At 30.8% G+C, this 23,734-nt stretch overlaps 2 protein-coding genes and 1 non-coding gene across 3 annotated transcripts; 2 read left to right on the forward strand and 1 right to left on the reverse strand.

Annotated features, from left to right (window-relative positions):
• Positions 1–18,029: 18,029 nt before the first annotated feature.
• On the reverse strand, positions 18,030–18,956 carry LOC143921964 (uncharacterized). Its single transcript, XM_077445267.1, has one exon. It carries the CDS (start codon positions 18,954–18,956, stop codon positions 18,030–18,032), a length of 927 nt encoding a protein of 308 aa, XP_077301393.1.
• Positions 18,957–20,137: 1,181 nt separating this feature from the next.
• Positions 20,138–20,219, forward strand: TRNAS-GCU (transfer RNA serine (anticodon GCU)). Its single transcript has one exon. It is a non-coding gene; the product is annotated as a tRNA-Ser (tRNA).
• A 1,446-nt stretch (positions 20,220–21,665) lies between these two features.
• Positions 21,666–22,826, forward strand: LOC143921965 (uncharacterized). Its single transcript, XM_077445268.1, has one exon. It carries the CDS (start codon positions 21,666–21,668, stop codon positions 22,824–22,826), a length of 1,161 nt encoding a protein of 386 aa, XP_077301394.1.
• Positions 22,827–23,734: the final 908 nt, after the last annotated feature.

Below are 23,734 nucleotides of genomic sequence, written 5' to 3' on the forward strand. Positions count from 1 at the left end.
CCCATGCTTTTAAAAGATTTTTTGAAGGCTGAAATCCCGTTTTGTAGTTTTATGATTTGACCGTGTATTAAAAGCTCTCCAAATTCCGCTTCCATCTTAATACATATAATCGATCGTTTAATATCTCCGTGAAATTTATGTGCAAGGCAAGAAAAGCAGAAGCAAGAAAAAAAGCCATAGCTTTCACTGGCATAATAAGCTTTTATACAAACACAAGGCGCTGTCTAAGCTTCTTATAAATGGGAGGGTTTTTACTATCCATCCCAAAAGTAAGAATATATTAAACATCTCAAGGCAGGCACCAAGTAAATTCAAAGTTTTGTTTCGTTTTTATTTGTTTTAGTCGGATCCTTTGATTACATTTGAATTAAAGATTCTATTGTTAATCCCCAATGTTATTTAAGCATTATTGTTCATGTTTTATATCTCAAATCTTAGCATGCCACAAAAACAGCACTTCTCTAGTTTAAACAATATTTCAAAAGATACCGGTATCATCTGATGCTATAATATACGTTTCAGCTACAGTTTTTTGTAAATTGCCCAATCTCGTCAAGATAAATTGTATTAAACCATAATATTCTGCACGGCCTTCATACTAGTTTAAGAAGCGGGCCCAGGCTATATTGTAAGAGATACTGCAATATTTTAGGACACCACTATTAAAATTAAAATCTTTGAAACGCATATGACTTTTGCTCAACTTTTCTTGATCATTACTTTTTTTCTACTCTAAACAAGAAAGCCTGGCGCGGTCTCTTTTCAAACGCAAAGTTAAAATCAATAAAGCACTTAGTTCTATGATAGATTGAATTTTGCTACATCAGTACTACTTTTATTAAACACTTTTTGAGCATGAAACGTTGATATTCAAGTGCACAAAAGTTTAATACATATTTAAGAGCCGTTGAACCTAAATTATAGAAAAGAGACTTCAAACTTTTAAACAAATTCTCTGGTAAAAAATGGCGTGCATAGGATGAGAGAATAGCTTCTAATTCCAGATATCACCCGTTCAAAAAATATGAGTTACGTCATAATCAACAATCTTTTGTTTTCATATGAATAAATTAAGGCCGAAGCCCTTTCTGCTACCAAAGCTTGCTAAGAAATCAAAAATTTATATTTCCACAAGCACATAGGGACTTTTACTCCTAATTAATAGCTTAACAAAAGAAGATTTTTGAGTTACCTGTTTATTTGTCCCAAACAAACCCCAATTGTCTTTAAGCGGCAGGCTTATAGTGTTTTATCTCAGTTTGAACTCGATATAAACTGGCAACATTATACATAAAATACCAGCTCACAACATTAGGTGCTTTCGGTGGGAATCAAAAACCTTAAGTTTTTGTTCAACACTAGAAGTAAAATTAAATTGCGAAAGGTGTTGAAAGCTTATACACTACATTTACATAGATTGTTTAGATCGCTTATCTGACTACAGATAAATCTACTCATGGAAATAATGTGAAGGAGTAAAAATAGAGCATGCGACTTCTAGAAATCGCGCCCTCTATATTTGCATAGTAAAATCAGGCGACTAATGTCAATTACATCCACCCCCTTAATTTAGTAACCTGCGGCACTATATTTTATTGGTCAATGTATTTTTGAAGCCTTTACTGGCTTTGTAATCTTTTATCAATCTTGTACTTTATTCTTATTTGAAAAATAAAATTTGTTTTGTCTTCTTTTTGAGGTTCCTCTAAATAATTTAGTTACTTTTTCAGTATAATTAATTTGTTTTATATAAGTAACCCACGAATGCTTTAGAACACCAGATATGTTGTAATAAAACCCCCCACAAGTTTTTTTAAGTATCTGTTTTAACTGCACATCTTTACATCTTTAAGCAGACAAACAAATTCAACATAACATCTCCTATTTGCATCAGACTTAAATCAACAATAAAAAACTTCACTCTTCAGCTATATACTTAAAAGATAAGGATTATCCATTTAAAAGGCATTAGATACAAAAATATATTGCTTCAATTACTAAATACGCCCAGAACTTCATAACCAGCTGTTTTCAGTTTTTTGAATATAACTTTGGTTTTTAGTGTAAAGGATAGCTTTGATTTTCGAAATACCTAAAACTCTTTGTACAAATGATTTTATAATACATCCATGAACGGCATTTTTTAAATGCAATAATTATGTGGTTTCTAAACTTCCATCATATATCGAAACATTTACCAAACTCTAAAACTAAAAGGTAATGTGGTTATTATTTTTTATGTTTCCCCTTAATTATAAATCTCTAAAATTAACTCTGGTGCATTAATAAAAAATCGGCCCATTTGTTTTTAAGCCGGTTTATTAATTTATACAGTATTATCAAGCTTAAACATTTAGATGTATTCAAAGACAAGGTCCACATATGTCTGCTAGTATCATCTTGTAGTGAAAATATATAATCAAGCATATTGTCTTTTAGTGAATAATACTTTCCATGCTATGTATGAATTTGTTGGCACCGAATTGGGCAAGCACTTCCGAAGCGAATGGTCTCGAAGCTACATACCCGTATCCCTGCTCCATTTAATGAAGTTGTCTTTAATCGTCTTGCATGAATATAGAAGACTTTCAGAGCAAGATTGTGTAAGCTCTGGGTTCTCTAAATTAGATTTTCAAATTTCAGGCAAACAGGGAAATACAGACAAAAAATAATTCTGTTGTTTAAATGTGACATACATTTGCCAATAAAATATTTTATTAAAGAGCCTGTTTTTTATCATCCCATAATTCATATTAGTTCAAACTGAATTTATCCTGATAGCTAACAGGGCTTTATTGATTTCTGATAAGATTTCGCTTTGAGACATTTCATCTTCACATCGTCTTATGTAAAAGCACCTAGTAAAATATAAGTGATACAGTTCATTTTTTTCTTTGTATAAAGTATGTTTGAGAGTACGGAACACAAAATACATTGCCGGTAAAATGATTTTCATAACCAAGAGCTTAAAATGCAACGCTTGCACATAACGCGCTGATATGAGGTTGCACAAACACAAATTTTGTATTATAGCACTGTTTATAGAATTGTTTTAACGCCTTCCGTTTAATTTAGATTTTAGAGAGCTGCAAGTTAAAAATAGCGGGCTCGATATCTTTCAGATATATATATAAAATGAAAGCCCTAGGCAAATTCCTCGGCCATGTAGTATCAAATATGGATCGTAACAGATAAAATTATAGGCATTTTTGGATTGGTTAGCCACATTTCTTTATCTTTTAGGGGGTTTGGGCTTCGAATGATCCATGTTGGCATTTAAAACCAAGTAAAATTGTCTTGTTTGGCCGTGGATTAAATGGGGTTTCGTGTTAATTATTCGCTTGATTGATAAGAGTATATAACAGGGTGGGCTTGATGAACAAACATGTCAAGTGATGATTACATTCGGTGCTGCTTTAAAACTCAATTGTGCTTTTTGTATGGTATGAAATATTTATCACATCATGGCTTTAGAAAGCATAAATAGAGGAAGGAATTAAATTTTGGCCACATTTGAATTTGGTGGTGGAGTAGAGCAAAACCTTCATACGGCCATGATTTGAGTGTACACGGCAATATAATCTTATAAATTCATCATAACCCCATTTTTTAGAAACTCAAAAGTAGCTAACAATAGTTTCTAGCAGCGCTGTATATCAATAGTTTATTCAAAAAGTGTCAAATATTTTCCGGCGTTTTAATGAGTAAAGCTGTTGGTTTTCATAGCGCTTGGCGACTAATATACAAATTTATTTAAATAATGCCTTAATATCAATGAGAGAATATGAATTCGGGTAGCAAATTTCTTTGACAATTATTTGTATTGGGATATTTAAGGGGTGTTTTGATTAAAATCATTAAACAATTAAATAAAGCACTAAGCTTAAACAATCATGAATGAAAGCACATCTAAGTTACCATCAAAATTCTGAATATAAAATGTTGAATTAAATCTGCACTCTTCTATACGTTCTTAGAATACATTTGGTGAATTGTTTTAATTTAGTGTCTTCGATTTTAGTGTGAGACAAAGTATAATAAATGTTTCTTTTAAAAAAAAGGGTTTATAAACTTTGTTTGAGCAATCTGAGCTGTATCTTTTTAAAAAAAGCGTGTATTTTCAAGATTACTCTATAAAAAAACTTTCAAGTATACCTAACTAGAATTTTCTTATTTTCTCTACATACCAACAAAATATTTTATGTATATTTGTTTACATCTTCGTAACGCTGTTTTTAATTCCTCTTTGTGCTTCGAAGTCACACCGAACTACGCCAAGACTTCGTTAAATTTCTAAAAACACAAAAGCTGGTGTTTATTACCCTCTAATACTTGTCTTGTTATATTGATGCCCTTCTCAGAGAAAATTGCCTTGAGGTGGTTACTTTTCAATTCTGTATAATTGTCCCAGGACGTAAAAATTAACATACCTTTGAATTTTTAAAACATGGCTGTAGATTACAAAAAAAAAATCAGATGAATCACAGGCAACTTACATTTACTTTCTATTCCGAATGTCATTGTCTCAGTGATATTTGTCTTTGAGTTGCTTTCATCATAATCACTGTAATATACAACGATGAAATCTATTTAAAGAAGCCCAGAACTAAAAATATCTTAATAATTTCTATAATAAATAATACGAAACAATATTTAAATTAAATGCCATGGAAATTTAATATTTTAATGCTAAATATCAATGCTCAGCGAATTCATATATAAATTGGATCCAGATTGATTTTTAAACATCTAATTATAGCTCGCGTTTAACTTGAGAAAGTTGTTATGAGTTTTATACAATCGTTCCTGGTCCTATTTTCTGAAATCTTTCAGATCCAGATTTTAGCTAGCTTATCTTTTATAAAACCTAGATAAATTTTAATCTATACAACTGTGAGGTTGATTGTCTTGAGCTTGCACCTTACTAAAATAACTTGTTTTGCTATAGAGCTTGCCAATCAGTGGCAATATATGAAAAGGAAAAATGTGATGTTTATAAATTTGTACTAGAGATTATTTAACTTAAGCTAAAGCTTTAAAGAAAACTTTCTTTTGTTTTGGTGGTCAAAATATAATAAGTTTTGCGAAAATTTTAATTTAGATTTTAGAGATATCTTTATAAGGGCAATAAAATTATACTAAAATTTGCGTTTAACATTTGTATTTTCAACCAAAGAATCTACTTAAGAAAGATTTATGATCCCCTTTCACACATTCTAGTTGAACTTTTACTAATCGCAAGCAGTAGTATGAAATTGGCGCGCTGAGAATAGAGTTACTTTTAAACAATCTAATTATTAATGCCAAGTTTAAAGTTCTCTTATACCAACCACGGGCCCATGCGGTTTTATTGCTCAAAATATAAATCATACTAAAGTTGGGCTTTTTTAATTAATCTATTAATAAACGAGGTTACTAATTCCATTGATATTAGTATTCTTTTTTAAACCACAATAATTTGCAGAGATTTATGAAAATTCTATTGTTGCCTTTTTTATTAAAAATATTGCTTTTGATATATTCTAAAATAAGAAAGGCCAATGTACCCAAATGCTATTGAAGGTAAAAACAGTTTTTTTACCACACATTTATCTTTTAAAGACAACCCCTATTTTTATTATCAATATGATTTTCATTGCTCTGCTGGTATCAATATTATTAAAAAGGTGAAGTTTCAAACCCCATAAATAAATCCTATCAACGGGTTACACATTATAAAAAACCAAATATACTAAAAATAGCACTGTAACGCGCTAAACATGCAGCTGAATCATATCTACCATCCTGCCAATAAAGAGTCTAGTTTAAATAACGGCATGCGCATTTTTTTTATTTAGGCCTTAGTTTATAAAATAAGTATCAATGAGACATATCGGGGGTTTTTAACGAGTATACTCAGCAGTAGCAGACATAAGCATTCCCTGAAACTAAATAAAAAGATAGCCAGGACAAAAAGAATCCGTATAGTCGATAAAACGCCGGTTATGATTTTTAAGGGGATTGCTAAAAACCGTTAATATACCTGTGCACCAGAACCCTAAAAGATCAAAACGGGCTTACAAGTGCAATTTTAGAAAAGTGTTACTATTTTAATATACTAGCATTGATGTGTCAATACCACCACGTATTTGTGAAACCATATGATTTAATGTGTTTATTTAATAAACGATTTTTGTTAAAAACCATACTAAACATTGAGTTGAAATTTTTTGTAAGTAATCATATTTGTAATATTATTTTACCGATCGTTACGAAAGCCATGCAAAAAAGAAATAGAGAGCTTGTAATCGTCAATATGACAAATTTTACAAATATATACTCCAGATATTTAATTGAGGTAGACATCTATTGTAAATATTTTTTTGCTTAACTTTTAAATACTAAAATACATCCTAGATTTGGATGCTAAGAGATGGGTATATGTAGACACATAGCTTGAATATTATTTAATCAGCACAGAACTCCTAAATAAGTATATGCTTTAAATTACAGATCACATTGTTAAATTGTTATTATAATAAATCAAATATAGCATCAGATTTCATATTTTGCTCTTGCTATTAACTCGCCTAATAAAGATTGTGGATTGGATACTCAGGAAATAAATGATAGCTTAAAAGAACTTTTCACTTTCAAAACTTCTAAGATAAATGAAGTTTCTAGTCTAATAAAAAATTGAATGAGGTTTTAATATATAATTTACAATTTAAAATTGCCGATATATGAAAGGATAGGGTAGTATGCTTAAAATGAAATATCTTATTTAATTGAAGCAGAGGGGTACTTACACCCAGCATCTGAATATAATAGAGAAAACCCCAACAAATAAGAACTTGGCAACTACTATCACTTTTATAAAATATAGCCCTGGGAGCCATATCATTAAAAATTTCTTAGCGGCAAGCTTATAAATAGTATTTTCTGTTAATAAACTAAATTACCTTGATTTTTTTTAGTTGTTCTTAAAGAGATTTCATATTTAAAAACGAACACTTAGCCACGTAATACAATCACTCAAAATTAAAACATTATGCTTTAGCCATTGCTACTAGTAAACAGGGGTGTGTTTCCATTTTTTTTAACTTGGCATTAAAATTTGTCATTGCTGGTGAAATTTTTCTAAAAAATGATTTTAAAAGCCCAGAAAATGCTAATCGACAACAATTTGATAAAAGCTGGAATTTTAACGAGCCTATTTATCCGACATCAGATTAAGTAATTTTGAATGTACAGTTGCATGAAGCTCGCAACCTGCGCTCTTTTTATCTTACATAAATGCTATAAGATTTAAAACACTACTTTATACCCCAAAGTTAAGTGACCTGATCAGCTTATTTGTATCATATAGAGTAACATAATAATTTTTTTAACCGCTTTTCTTTAATAGCATTGTATTTATTACCATGCTGTTTTATGACCTAACCCAACTTACATTTTTAATGTTTTTCTTTTGAGCAGCTAATCATTAAAAACTGTTTAAAATTAAAAAGTACATCTGCAGCAGAAGGCTGTCTATAAATAAATAGCTCGTTTCGTGGTATTTCTAATAAAAAAATATTTCTATATAATTTAAAAGCTTTTTTCTTTTAGGGGATAAAATTTTTTTAACAAATTTGGATATGATGGGGTTTTGGTTCCAATTGTGTATTTTGTTCAATTTGTGCAGCTTTGAAATTTAGATTTAATTAAACTAAAATATGATTTGGTTAACGGGCTTGGGGAATGTATTGTAAATTTAGGAATCAAATATATGTCAGAACTTGTAAGTTTAAATATAAATGTGTTTATAATTTTCTGGGGAAAGCCACGCAAACCTATTATTAAAGACAAATTGGTTGTCGGCTTGCCGATATAGGCAGGTGTGAAAAGAAGAAAAATTTCTTGCGGTTTATTCATCACAATATCGCTTTGTGTTGTTATTTAGAGCGCTACCATCCCCCTTTATTCTACCGTTGATACTTTATGTTAATATATACAATATATCAAAAAATACTGGGACTCTGGGGCACTGAAGTTATTAACATACTTTAGGTTCTTACTAAAAGAGATAGTATTTTTTTAAACACACCATCGGGGCTTAATGGCGTCTACCGCTGCGATATAATTATTTATATTACTTAAAAGCTTTTCTTTGCTATCATGTATGAATTATGTTTTTAAGGCCCATTAACAATAAAAAACGAATTTACCAATTATTATCTATAGAATAAACGCCACCTGGAACAAAAAAACGTAATGGGGTATCTGTAGGTCGTTTAGACCTTAATTAAACCTTGTTGTTTCATTAGTTTTGCTTATTGATTCATGCGTAAACTACCAATCTTATTTTTAAGTAAGATCTCCACTTTATAAAACCCACCAGACAACTTGTTTTGCACTAAAGCGAGCAATGCGCTTTAATTTTAAGTATAGAAATTTTTATGCCTATTGCTTGGAGTGATTAGTTGTAAAAACTAATTCTCCTTGGGTAGTGGCGGCAACAATAACTCCCATGGCAGTAGAAAGCCTACGTAAGCATAGCGCAGGGGTCTGTAGAGAGCCCAAGACAGTGAGGTACTGTCTATAATTAAACTCCTAGTTAAGGTCAATGGGACACTTAGTCCTAAGGCGAGTCGACTTTCGACAGAGGGATTAAAGCTGGCATAAGGGCAGTTCGGGAAGTGAATCAGCAAGCCGACCACTAGCCCAACGCCGTCAAACACACGAAGAAAACTAACATGTATTAACAACTACAGCTTAAATAAATCCAACATTTTTTTTTAGTTGTAAAAACTAAAGCATGATTTTTTTTCTTTTGGGCTTTAATTACAGGAGTATAAGTATAGGTGGATTAGAAGAATCTGTTTTAATTACATGGTATTTTGCAACGAATAGTGGGATTAACCAAACCCTAATTTTTATAAGCATGGTTATTATAATTTCTGTTTATGAACTAAAAGTCTCACCCCTCTCTACAATTTGCTGCTTTGTTTTATAACTTTCCAAGCTTACGAGCAACTTCTGATAGAATTAAAGGAGAAAAACAGCCTAGCCAAGTTTTTAATTTTTACAGAAGATAAACTTTATAGTTTGCTGTTTACTCCAATTTATCTTCTCATTCTTGGAAAAAGCCGTTTGGATGAATAAATCTACTATAAAATATTTCAAATTAAACATTATTAATTAAAATTTAATCAGTTTATATAATTTACAAAGTAAAACAAAGCAGAATGGCACTTTCGCTAATAAATAGACAAATAAATCACAAAGAGACACTTGAATTTAAGTAGCAGAAATTTTGCCGACGAGGAAAAAGTGATTCTTTCCTCTATAGGAGAAATCGATGGCAAACATAACTTTTTCTTGTAAAACCACACCGACAACCCCCCGATTTTCAATAATTTATACCAAAATAATAATGCAGCACCCAAATAACATCGATATATGTTAGGTATCCCCTTTAAATCATCTTGACATGCTATTGGATTCAAACTTGTTTTAAACCTTGCCTGGAATTTTTCCCCAGATAATTAAAAAACAAATTGCACCTGGCTCAGTAAAGCTATAAAGTTTAGTAGGCTTATAGGATATGCAACATTTCTCAGTTAAGGGGCAGTGTGAAAAATAGACTGTAGTAGGACTAATAAAGATGTGAACCCCCCAGGTTCTTTGCTAGGCGCTGTTTTATTAGAGCTAGTGTTTTTATGTGGGTATTAGGTGCTTAAACTAACTCAAGAAAATCAAAAGAACAAGTTTATGAAAAAATGTTAGAATTAAAAAAAGGATTGAAAAAGAAGAAAATTTTAACACTAGTTTTTCATTTACAGAAGAACTAAAAGAATTTTAACCCGGGTTCTTTTCCTTCCCATATACTATCAAGCAAATCTTAAGATAATTTGGGATGTAAATTACTTTTAAGACCGTATTTTACCCTGTGTAATCAGTTTGTCTGCGGCTAAAGCCCTAAATGTTGCGGAGGTGTATTTCAATGCCAACTGGGTTGCAAACTTATGCCCTACACTACGATCAATACTATCATTAAAAGTTGCATAATATGCTGGCCGAAGTTAACTAAATAGTATTAGGGCCCGCGCAATCTGTGCCTATTCTAATTATTTTTCAAGTGATTATAGGGCTCACTGGCCTAAAAGGTCATCCTTGAATTCATCTTGATGCAACCATTATACCACTTGTCAAAAGTCAATTAGCCCCTTTTACATTTTTGCCAAAAAGACATTTATTTTTTTGGCCAATTTAGTGATATTGTTTCGACATTTAGCTTAAACTTCTCAGAAGTATCTTTAATCATCTTGCTGTGCTTACTTACACCTGCCAATTGTTTGTCAAAGTAAAAAAGTCTTTCAAATGAACAACCTACTAAATATCTCCAAAAAATCTAGGAACCACTTTCATGGCTAATTTATAATTTTCAAATAAATAGCCTAGCGGACAGTTTTAGTTGCCCAGCATACCTTTTTCAGCCCCAAAGAAACATAATAATTTCTACTCGTCTCTAAGTTTCCTTAATGTACAATACTTTTTATGTTATTAATTAAAAGCTTTAATTATAGCCAAGACATTTGGATTGATTTTCTTTAATTTTAAACACATTGCCTAAAAATTTAGCAAAAAAATTATCCAGATATTTTACTATCCATATAGATTCTTTTTCTTAAACTTGTCTTTAAGATCGCCTTTCAACAACCCCTGAAATGCTCAACACCACTATGTACTATACATAAACTGGTCACGATACCATTCTAAATAAATTAAACACATCCACTTGCTCTTAGTAATCAAATCTCAGCAGAGTGCGATAGGTTTTGCCTAGTTTTAATTTAATAAAAAAATTTTGGATTTGGATGGGCTCGGGGTAATTATTTGAGTGTTGCCTTATCCTTTACATCTGCATTTTTCTGCGTAAAACCAATAAATAAATAAATCATTTTTACTAATAATTCTTGATTTTCAAGATAAGAGTTATATTTAATTAATTCCTCAGGGTCAATGGGACACTTAGTCCTAAGGCGAGTCGACTTTCGGCAGAGGGATTAAGCTGGCATAAGGGCCGTGGGGGGTTTACGCAGCAATGCGGTTCCCCGACCGGATTACAGAGAAAACACACAAAGAAAACTAACAAAGTATTAACAACTACAGCTTAAATAAATCCGAACATTTTTTTTTTTATTTAATTAATTGTGAAATTAGGCAAGATGAAACAGGATGAATTTTTTAGACTACTATTTCAAGAACCATATAAATAAATAGTTCTTAGACAGATCATTTTGGCCCTTGGTTATAAAAACTATATAATATAAAGTGATTTTATTTAATTTTTCTAAGCTAAATATTAATTTAAAATGCTTTTAAACAAAATTTATAATTATCATGCTTAACAAATTAGTGTATACGTTGATGTTATTTATTTTTGTTTCTTTGGTCATATCTACTGAACCTCATCTGAAAACCACAGTCAATCCAGAACGGTCTTGTTCAAGTACAGATATGTAAGGTATTTTGGCCACGAAGGGTGTAGAAGTTTTTATAAAAACTGTTAAATAATTTTTCTAAATAAGCTAATTTTTTGGAATTTTAATAATTTATTTAAGTTTGTGTGTGTTTGTTTACCATACTGTAATTAAATATTAAGATGAGACCATCTCTATCCTGATAGCTAACAGGTATTTTTGGCATATGCTATGTTGTAACTTTCAGACATTCTATCTTGCCGATTTGCTTTCAAAATCAAGTAAAACACTTTATACTTAAAAAAGTTTTATTTATAATTGCCGAAATTTTTATGTAAATGCTATATGCCGTAACAAGTTTATAAAATTTACTATTGTCTTGTGCCATTGAAGATGGCGTAAGCTCTTCATCATTAAAGTATTTAGTCATTAAGGGTATTTATTTAAATTATATTAATAGAGGATAACAGTAACCTCTCTTCATCATTAAAGTATTTAGTCATTAAGGGTATTTATTTAAATTATATTAATAGAGGATAACAGTAACCTCTCTTCATCATTAAAGTATTTAATCATTAAGGGTATTTATTTAAATTATATTAATAGGGGATAACACAACAATTATATTTTATATTTGCTTGTTTTGTAACAAATTTGATAGATTCAAAACTAGATCTACATTCTTAGTTTTAATTGCTACTTCAATTGTATCAATTACTTCTCTAGAAGAATTTTGGACAACAATCAAATAATATTTTACAAAAAAAGTGTTTTTTTCAGCCAAATAATATAAAATTTCAATTTTTTGAGATTTTATTAAATGTTCAATTACGTTTAAATAATTCTTAATGTTAAAAACGACTATCGCTAGATCAAAAAACTCTGTGAATTTACTCTCTTTTGCAAAAACAATTAACTTTTTATAATCTTTGCTAAATTTGTAGGAATAATCTGCCTCTTCAGAAAAATTATCTAAATCAACCGGATTATGGCCTATGAATTTTTTAAAATCAACTTCTTTTGTTTTATTGTTTAATACTTCTAATATTTGTTGAAAATATTGAAAATTTTTATGTTTTTTCAAAATTTTAATTTCATTCAGTTGAAAAAATAAAAAATCGAGTAGATCTGCCTTAAAACTTAAAAAAATCAACTGACAGACATCTTCTGTATTTAATTCTCTTTTTACAATAAAAATCAACTTAAAAACGGCTTCTTCGTACATTTCATTCATAACGTAAAAATTAACGATTTTTCTTTTTATATTATAAATTTCAGGATATTTTTCTTCTAGAGATTGGAGTAATTTTAAAGATGCTGTATTTGAGAATGAAATAGGTGATGTAGCAAAATTCATTAAAATCTTATCTTTTTTAGTCATTTCAGCTTCTATTGGCATTAAGAAGGGCTGTTTTAAAAAATAAAAAAATTATTTAAAACTCTTCATGTTTCTTATGATGAAGCTGTAAAATTGTAATAATTTTTCAAGTAAAATAAAAACAGGATAAACAAAAAAACGGGTTTGTGGGTAAAGATAGGTATTTATTTAAGTATATTATATATATCTATTATAATAAAGCTGAAAAATAGAAAACAAAAAAAAAGATTTGCTGGCCATTGAATTAGCCCTAAACATTAAATGCAAAGGGAAAATTATAATATATGTGATAACCAGGGAAGTGCTAGTTACGCGGTTTCACACGAAATGCAGCATTTAAATAGAGATTTATCTTAAGACTTAATCATGCGCTCAATCACTAGTTCTTAAGAAGGCCCTTCGTAAGTATTGCTTTTTATAGACAAGACAGTATGGTACTGTCTATAATTAAACGTCAGCTCAAGGTCAATGGAACACTTAGTCCTAAGGCTAGCCGACTTTCGGCAGAGGGATAGAGATGCTATAGGGGCCCCCAGAGTTTTGTAGGAAACTTCTTTTTTTGCTGTAGGCAACCACTTTTCAATAAATCCGATTTTTTTTTATAGAAAACGAGGTCTCGAAGAAAAAATGGCCTCGGGAAGTTAAAGAATAAATAATTACGATTGAAAAAGTCCTTTCTCAGGTTTAACCTATGAAAACTTAGAATTGAATTATAATTTACTTTAAGCCTTAAATAAATAACGCTAATCTAAGTCGAGATATTCTTAACACGGGTATTTATTTAGCAGTATTATCTTAAATATCTATAATCCAGCCTTGCTTATAAACTATAAACTTGACTCAAAATACTAGGAGGTTTATCTTTTGGAAATAAAGCATAATATTACTTTCTTTACTACAAAACTTTTTCTGTAACAAGTGATTTCGGCTGAATAGAACCTCATAAGGTGATAGTGGTGCTACATCAGCAACAAAATTAAATTTTTGAAAACATGGCTTTTTTTGTAATGCTAGAAATGATTGTTAAATAAAATAAAGTGCTAAAATTACTATATTCCTGTTATTAATACATTTATTCGTGCTAAACAACCAGGTATTCAAAAATAGCCAAAGGCACTTTTTTGGTTTTTGTATGAAGGACTTATTAAACATTTGAGGTAATGTATTTTAAACTATGTAAACAATTTTAACATCTTTTGATAATTAGGGGTATTTTTGCTTCTGAATTTATTAAATTAAAACATAAGCAAAAAACTTATATTATTTGTTATTTTTAAACGTAATATTTAGTTTAACTTATTTATTCCATATATTTTTTGTTTTTAAAAATATTGCAAGCGAGGCCTAATTTCTATATCTTTTTTAATCAAGCATATATTAAAAAACTGTTTTATGTTTGATCCAGCTGCTATTTAATTACAAGCCATATTGGGATTCTAAAAACTTCTTATACATTTTTCGTTGTTTTTTGGCCATTCTCTTACTCATTATTGTATCAGATGGATTTGGTGCAGGGTGGAGGGAAATGGTAACGGAGTTGGTGCAGGGCATTGTGAAGGCGCAGTAACTGGAGGCCTCAAGCTTTGATAATAATTGGCAGGATTACAAAGCTGCTGCTGAGGAAACCCGGGTGGTGGCATTACTGGATAACCTTGTGGTGGCTGAGGGCATGGCTGCTGTTGCGGATACCCCTGTGGCGGCCGTGGAAAGCCTTGTGGAAACAAAGGATAACTTTGTGGTGGCTGAGGGCATGGCTGCTGCTGAGGAAACCCGGGTGGCGGCATTAAAGGAAAAACCTTGTGGCTGTTGGGGAAAGCCTTGTGGAAAGGAAGGATAACTTTGAGGTGGCTGAGGGCATGGCTGCTGTTGCGGATGCCCCTGTGGCGGCATTAAAGGAAAACCTTGTGGCTGTTGGGGAAAGCCTGTGGAAAGGAAGGATAACTTTGTGGTGGCTGAGGGCATGGCTGCTGTTGCGGAACACCCTGCGGTAGTTGAGGATAACCTTGCTGGCAAAACTTGTGGCTGATTGCTGCGGAAAAGCCGGTGGTGGTTGAGGATAACCTTGTGGCTGCTGAGGGAAGGGGCATGGCTGGGGATTAAAGTTCGGTTGTAGTGGAGGCATATGTTGGTTTAACTGTGGATGAATGAGTGTATTACTGCCAGATAATTGAGGCGTTACATAACTTGGAAATGCTGAAGGTGACATATTCATTCCGTTTTGAAACCCAGATGGGAAAGTGGGGGTGCATTGTTGGGGTGATTGAAACGGTATAGATGAAGGAAAAGTATTTGGTTGTTGATACATTGGAAAAGGTTTCATGGGTGGTTGTTGTGGATGAAAATTTTGTTTGCATTTGTGGAATCATTGATTGCAGTAGTGAGCATAAAGGAGAAGTATTTTGTTGCTTTTGTTGAAGCGATGACTGTAGTAGTGAGCATAAAGGAGAAGTATTTTGTTGCATTTGAGGAAACAAAGAAGACATATTTTGGCCATTATTATTCTGCATAAAATTGCCCATTGTATTAAAAGAATTGTTTAAAGGATCATTACAATACTTATTTGACATCATTCCCCGCGATTGCCCTCTGTTTCGAGAATTTTTTAAAAAGCGATTGCATCATACATTTCATTTCTAGTGGAATTGTATCTTTTGAGTTTGAAAACATTTGGTCATTACCATTCCCTGACAAAGGATTTGACATGCAATTATTTTTTGGTATTAAAAGTTCACGCAAAAGATCACACTTTAAGCTATTTGGTGTTCCTGGGGGCATCATTATGTTTTCCAAGGGAACATTTACACTCGGGCCAAAAGCATATATAGTAAGTATTATTGTAAAAAGAAATTGTGTTTTGTTCATTCTTTTGTTTTGGTTTTACCTTTGTGATTTGTGTACAAGTTTTACTTTGAAACAGAATTTCAAACTCTAAAACAATTCTAAGGCGAATGAAATTATACAAAGTAGATACACATATTGAGAAATCTTTTATATTTTAAGGTATTAAAGTTGACTCGGAAAAGTAAATCTACAAGCAAGTTTTTCTAGTTTACAGATTTTATATTTAGACTGGTTAGTTTTACTCTGTTTTTGTTTATTTACATTTTTGTTTTGGAGTGTTAAAACCAATAATTTTTAAATTTTTTTAAGCCGATTTAAAGGTTGGGGTTGCCTTTTTAAGTCAATTCTAGTTTATAAATACCCTTCTTTTGATTATTGTTAAAGTTACCCCTATGTCATTAAATTCTTTTAGCAAGAAGGTTGATTAACATTCAGAGTTAACGGGGTTATTAATATATAGCAGTTGTCGTAATAGTATATAAAGTTTCAATTAATTCGCCCAATATCTTTGTCGCAACTGTAGAGTTATCTTGTAACTCTGTTGCTTTCTTAAGTAAAGATTTTTAAGTAAAATTTTGCTTTAAAATAAAGCATGGATTATTTACCCATGCAATCAATAAATGAAAGTTCTAAAATTGACATTCTATTTACAATTATATTCATTTTAAATACTGAATTTCTAAAAAATGGCAACTCGATTTTTTAAGGGAAATTCTTTAGGCTTATGACAAAGCAATAACAAGCCCCGATCAGGGCTAATAATAATGAAAATGTTATCTTTGGATTGGCTGTATAAAAGATATTATGACAAGCGGATTCTGAAGAAATTTACTAAAAAAATGTTGGATTTATTTAAGCTGTAGTTGTTAATACTTGTTAGTTTTCTTCGTGTGTTTCTAGAAGAAATTTACTAATGAACAATTAAGAATTCTTTATTTATATTTAGTTGTTAATACTTGCTAGTTTTCTTCGTGTGTTTCTAGAAGAAATTTACTAATGAACAATTAAGAATTCTTTATTTATATTTAGTTGCAGATATATATAATACACTTAAATTAAAAAAAAACCGATTTATTGAAAAGTGGTTGCCTACAGCAAAAAAAGAAGTTTCCTACAAAACTCTGGGGGCCCCTATAGCATCTCTATCCCTCTGCCGACAGTCGGCTAGCCTTAGGACTAAGTGTCCCATTGACCTTGAGCTGACGTTTAATTATAGACAGTACCATACTGTCTTGAATACACTTAAATAAATAGCCATGTTTACCTCAAACTTTTACTTTTTATTAAAAAATTCTAAAACCCGAAATTAAATTTACATTAAAAACAAGCCCCCCTATTATAAAAGCTTAAAAAGTATTAGATATTAATAAATTCAAAGGTTCTGCTTCTTTTTAAATATATCATTTCCTCTTTTTATTAAAATTAATAAATTTAAGAGCTTAAATAATATTCAAAGCGCCCTGCCGTTGTAATTAAATTCATTTAAAAAAGTCTAAATTATTTTACTGTTATGAACTAAAGTATTTTCAATTTAATATAAAACTTGTTAATTATTTCAGTAAAAATAACCCGGTGTTTATTTTCAAAATTTATTTAATTTATGGTTTTACAATTCATTTTAGTTTCAGTCCAATTAGAAAGCGGTAAGTTTTTCTTTAAAAAATTAAGATATTTGATTTTATTAGGGGTATTTAATTAATTAGAAATGGGGTTTCAACTAAAAATATAAACAAAAATTTATTCTAATTCACAATTTATGTAAAACCCCCTTCAACCCCAATGTAATTAATTTTCTAAGCAAAGAATTCGCTTTAGGCTCTTGTGAGGCAGTTAAAACCCCTCAAGCCCCATTTAATTAATTATGTAAACAAAACATTCGCTTTAGGCTCTTGTGAGGCAGTTAAAACCCCTCAAGCCCAATTTAATTAATTATGTAATCAAATAATTCGCTACAGGCTCTTGTGAGGCAGTTAAAACACCGCATCTTTACCCCTTGTGTTTCAGAAAAAACCATTAAGCCAAATTTCAGGCGATTTAGACCAAGTTCATTTTAGTGTTATCCTTTAATTAAAGTTGGATATATATTATACTTAAATAAATACCCATTTTTACCTCAAAATCTTAATATTTTTTGTTGAAATAGTCTTAAATAAATTCCTCCTAATGTCTAATGGGTCTTCAGATAACAACATTAATAATTAATTCCTAAAATATGGCATTTAAAATCAATCTAAAACGGATTTGTTAGTAAATACATTTTATGGCGATATATTTTATAAAAACTGCTGAAATAATATTAATTAAATAACCCTTAGTGCCGTAGGTCTTCTGATAACAAAAACATTAATTTATGAAAACTTGATTTATTCTGCTTTAAATATTTTCACATAGAAGAAACCATCCATGTTGTGTACGTGCGGATAAATCCTTCTTGCCTTATTTAATGATCCGTTAAAGTTTTCACTTCTAAAATGTGTGAATCCTTCTTTACCTACCGCAACTGATAGATCTACAATCTTTGCATTTTTTCTTGACGTCAGTAGAAAATCTACGACACCTTCGTTTTCTTCAATTAAAACTGAACAAGTTGAGTAAACCATATAGCCACCAGACTTAAGCATATCAAAAGCCTTAATTATTAATTTTCGTTGCAGTTTTACAGTCTTTTTTAAATCCTCAAATGTCTTTGAGGTCTTTACACTAGAATCCTTAGCAATAACACCAGTACCAGAACACGGGGCATCCAAAAGTACCCTGTCTAATTTCCCCACATCAAATAATAAAGCATCATAATTGGTAATTATGGCATTTTGTATACCCATTCGTGCTATATTTGATTTTAGAGATGATATTCTTTCTTTAGAAACATCATTTGCATACAAAACTCCTGTATTGTTTAAAAGTGCTCCAATATGTGTACTTTTTCCACCTGGTGCAGCACATAAATCTACAACTTTTTGGTTTTCTTTGATATCAAGATTGAGTACAGAAAGCATAGAATTGGCTCCTTGAATCATGTAATGACCGGCGAGATACTCTGGTGTTGCCCCAAGTGGCACTTCTGATTTAAAAGCCACAATAGCAGTGTCAGTCCACTCTAAATTTCCAGTTTCAACTTTTCTTTGGTTTAGTGCATAGACTAAGTCTTTCCTCCTCGTAAGAAGTGAATTGACACGAATAACAGTTGGTCTTTGCATTTCATTGGCTTCTAAGAAAGACTTTAGCTCTTCCTTTGAAAAAAGTTGTTTAAATTTTGATAAAAGAAATTCATTGTATGTCTCTTCTAGCATTTCAAGGATATAAAAAATTTACAAAAAAAAGTTGTTTAAATTGTGATAAAAGAAATTCATTGTATGTCTCTTCTAGCATTTCAAGGATATAAAAAATTTACAAAAAAACATAACTGCAATTTATAAATCAAAAAACAGTAAAATTAAATAAAATTCTTAAGAATTTCTAATTTTAAACCATAATGTGCCAGCAAATACTTTCTTAATTAGCAAAAATGTTTGAGCAGGGTGGCATATTGTTCTAAATTTGGTTCTTTAACAACTTATTCGTGATATTTTTGAAACAATTTTAATCTGAATTAAGCAGCAGAATAAACGAACTTTGTCATTTTAATGTAAATTTTTAGTCCTTTAACAATTTATCTACATAATAGAATAGACGAAATTAAAAGAATAATTAAAATTGTCACAACTGTAGAGTTATCTTGTAACTCTGTTGCTTTCTTAAGTGAAGATTTTAAAGCAAAATTTTGCTTTAAAATAAAGCATGGATTATTTACCCATGCAATCAATAAATGAAAGTTCTAAAATTGACAAAAATAATTAAAATAAATTTAATTTTTTTGAAAGCCTGCTATGTGTTTTTTTTCTTTTAAAACAATAATTTACAGGATTTATTTATTTTAAGAATCTATAATAGCTACCAATTCGTTAAAATTTAAAAAAACTAGCATTACAAAAAGCTTAAGACATTTTTTAACTATGCAATGTTGTTATCTGAAGGCCTATTATACATTAGGGGTTATTTATTGAAATTGGATTATAGCTAATATTATTTAATTAATACCCTTGTTATGATTATCTTCGACTTACAATGTTGGATTGCACTCATTTAAGCTAATACTATTTAATGAATACCCTTGTTATGATTATCTTCGACTTACAATGTTGGATTGCACTCATTTAAGCTAATACTATTTAATGAATACCCTTGTTATGATTATCTTCGACTTACAATGTTGGATTGCACTCATTTAAGCTAATATTATTTAATTAATACCCTTCTTATGATTATCTTTGACTATTACTATTTCAACATGCAACATTGAGAATATTCTTTGAACCAGTGTAGGCGTTGACTTAAATTATTAGCACAATTTTATTTGAATTCGTTCCTAGAACAAAATTGTATTATTAATAGTTGTCACACTATTTTTATATTGTTGGGTGATACTAGTTAAGGTGGCGTAGCAAAGTGGTTAACGCGAATGATTGCTAATCATTTCCTCTTCGAGGGCGTGAGTTCGAATCTCACCGCCATCGTTTTTGAAATTTGCTTTTGTGCGATTACGGCGGAAATCTAAATATTTGTCAATTAATTTCTTGCTTCGGGGAGGAAATGGAAGGCTTCAAATAGACTTTTCGATTTTCACTACAATTGCCTTGCGCTATCGAAGATGACTTAAGATTTAAATTATTAAAGACATAAAGGGCTACTAAAGTTCAATTTATAGAGGATTACAAAACAGTTATGTTGTAGCACTTTTAGCACGAGCTAAATGATTCTTTAGCATAAAAAACAAACGGCTGGTATTGCAATATTTCATGTTTTATAATGAAAATAATAAAGCAAACAACACTGTATTTTCTTTAATAAAACTCAACTTGATTTTAATTTAAAGATAATAAGTAAATAAAACTGAATAGAATATTGGAAGTTTTCACCCTTTAACTGCTTATGATTATCCAGTAAATGTTTAAAGTTTTTTAGATATCCTACTTAACAAAATCATAGAAATTTTCAACCTCAAACTCCTTATGATTATACCCCTTTCAATTAAATGATAACGGTAAATTATACTTTATAAAAAATACATATTTTTAAACCTCAAACTCCTTATGATTATACCTCTTTCAATTAAATGATAACGGTAAATTATACTTTATAAAAAATACATATTTTTAAACCTCGAACTGCTTATGATTATACCTCTTTCAATTAAATGATAACGGTATATTATGCCTTAATAAAAAGACATATTATGAAAACCTCGAACTGCTTTCTTGTGCCATTGAAGATGGCGTAAGCTCTTCAACATTAAAGTATTTAGTCACTAAGTGTATTTATTTAGGGATTATATAAATAGAGGATAACATACAACACTGCTTATGATTATACACTTGTCTTGTGCCATTGAAGATGGCGTAACTTCTTCATCATTAAAGTATTTAGTCATTAAGGGTATTTAGGGATTATATTACTAGAGGATAACACAACAAGGGTATTTATTTAAATTATATTAATAGAGGATAACACAACAACACTTTTTAATTAAAAGTTTTGATTCATTTTATTTAGCAAAAATAAATATTTTTCGGTCTCACACTGTTTATGTTTTTTAATCAAAAGCATTAATATATATTAAACGAACTTCCCAGCGCTTTGTGGGGGTTCGGTGCTTAATTAAAAGTTAATCGTATATATTATACTTAAATAACTGCCCAAAATGCCCCAACTTCTAATTTTAAACATAATTCTTATCACATTTTCTCAACGTTATTTAGAAGAATTAATAATTTTAGTTTAATTATAAAAATTCATGATTCTCTGTTGTTATTTGTGTTTTTTTATTTATATTTACTTTCGTGTTTTAAAATAATTATAAAGCCAAAAATTAAAAAATAAACAAAATGAAATTCTTTCTGATCTATTCAGTATGGTGTCTCAAAAAATACAACATAATCGCAGAGCATGACAATGAGATCCACATGGCGGATAACAGTGGACTTCTTGGGATTTTAAATAATCAAGATGGCAAAGTAAGAAAGACTAAAGTTGGGTACACAATGGAGTTAACATCAGAGACACTAGAAAAAATAAAAAAACATCCAAAAATAATACACATTGAAGAGGATCAAATAGTAACCATAGCCAGTGTTGAATATAGAGAAGCTCAAAGCGAAATTTCATTTGTAATGCAAAATAATTCTTCATGGGGTCTATCAAGGATATCGGGTCATAAACACCAATATGAATATCTTAAAGATGGTGGAAAAAATGTTGTGGTTTATGTACTTGATACTGGTATTGATGTAACACATCCAGAATTTGAAGGAAGGGCAGAGTTTAAATATAATGCTGTTGAGGGGAGCCCAGATATTGATGAGCAAGGTCACGGGACACATTGTGCGGGTGTAATTGGGTCAAAGAGTTTTGGAGTAGCTAAACAAGCAAAATTATTTGGGGTGAAAATACTGGATAAACATGGTATGGGATCAATTTCTAAATTAATTGAAGGGATCGATTTTGTAATTGATGATTATTTAAAAATAAAAGATAAAGGTCATGGTTACATCTTTAAACAAGATAACATAATTGATTACATATTTGGTGATCAGCACCCATTCTTCACGACAAATAAAAAAATACAAGCGGTGGTTAATATGAGTGTGGGTGGTGCTAAAAGTGTAGCACTTAACTTCGCTGTACGCCATGCTTCTCGAGATTATAACATCCACTTCTCTACTGCAGCAGGAAACGAGCATAAAGATGCGTGTGAGTACTCACCATCATCATCTTCTACTTCATTAACCATAGGTGCATCCGATAAAAAAGATTTCATAGCAAGTTTTAGTAATAACGGGCATTGTGTTAATCTGTTTGCACCAGGAGTTGAGATTATTAGCACTTGGCCGAACAACAGAACAAAGATTGCATCTGGTACAAGTATGGCTACACCACATGTAGCTGGGATAATGGCAGTTTATTTGAGTATGGCAGATTTTAATCCAGAGGAGTTGAAAGCGCGGATAATAGCAGATGCGGAAAATGAAGTTATGGAGCATGATTACTCATTTTTTGCCAAAAAGAAGCCTTTTGCTTCATTAAAAGCATTATATCAGAGATTAAAAACCATAAAACAAGATTAAATCGGGGTTTAATAAACAATATTTTTTTAAAAATTATTAATTATGTCAATATTTTTCTGTTAAAAATGTAATTAATTTAAAAAAAATAAAATGTTCTGATTTATTTAAGCTGTAGTTATTAATACTTGTTAGTTTTCTTCGTGTGTTTCTCTGTAACCCGGTCGGGAAACCGCATTGCTGCGTAAACCCCCACGGCCCTTATGCCAGCTTAATCCCTCTGCCGACAGTCGGCTAGCCTTAGGACTAAGTGTCCCATTGACCTTGAGCTGGCGTTATAATTAGAGACAGTACCATACTGTCTTGGGTCTCTAAAGACCCCTGCGCTATGCTTACGTAGGCTTTCTACTGCCATGGGAGTTATTGTTGCCGCCACTACCCAAGGAGATCGGTTGTTTTTACAAGGCCCGATCACGGCCTGATGCTAATCTTTTTATAGTGGGGTTATTACGTCTAGCGCCCACTTTTGTGACGGCGTCCCGGTTCTCGTTCTTTTACCAATCAAAGCGAGGTTCGAACCCGGGCAGCACAGGAGTGAATCAGCAAGCCGACCACTAGCCCGACGCCGTCTAATTAATTTAAATATTTAAACATTTGCAATAAAGCTTTGTCTAATGTCGAATAAATTAAGAGGCTCCAAAAAAACAATCGAAGATGACGTGACGTGTACATTATTTAAGTCATTGGTTGTAAAGAATATTTAATGATTAAAAAATTAGTTACCACTTGGATTTTTGTATTTATAAAAAATGACAATTTTCCGTTATTTCTGCATAATTAAACAGTAAAAATGCAACTTTAAACAAAATGAAACTATCATATTTCAAAATTTTAATTATGTTTACTTTGGGAAAACTCATAAATTAGCTTAATTTCAGCAAAACTCGAGTAATGAATGTTTATTTTTATAC

The sequence above is a fragment of the Arctopsyche grandis genome, unplaced genomic scaffold (genome assembly GCF_051622035.1).
Source record: "Arctopsyche grandis isolate Sample6627 unplaced genomic scaffold, ASM5162203v2 HiC_scaffold_107, whole genome shotgun sequence".
Lineage (NCBI taxonomy): Eukaryota > Metazoa > Arthropoda > Insecta > Trichoptera > Hydropsychidae > Arctopsyche > Arctopsyche grandis.

What these genes read in the sequence shown, in the direction of transcription:
- LOC143921964 (XM_077445267.1), bottom strand. Translation starts at nt 18,956, where the DNA reads ATGCTAGAAGAGACATACAATGAATTTCTTTTATCAAAATTTAAACAA.
- LOC143921965 (XM_077445268.1), top strand. Translation starts at nt 21,666, where the DNA reads ATGGCGGATAACAGTGGACTTCTTGGGATTTTAAATAATCAAGATGGC.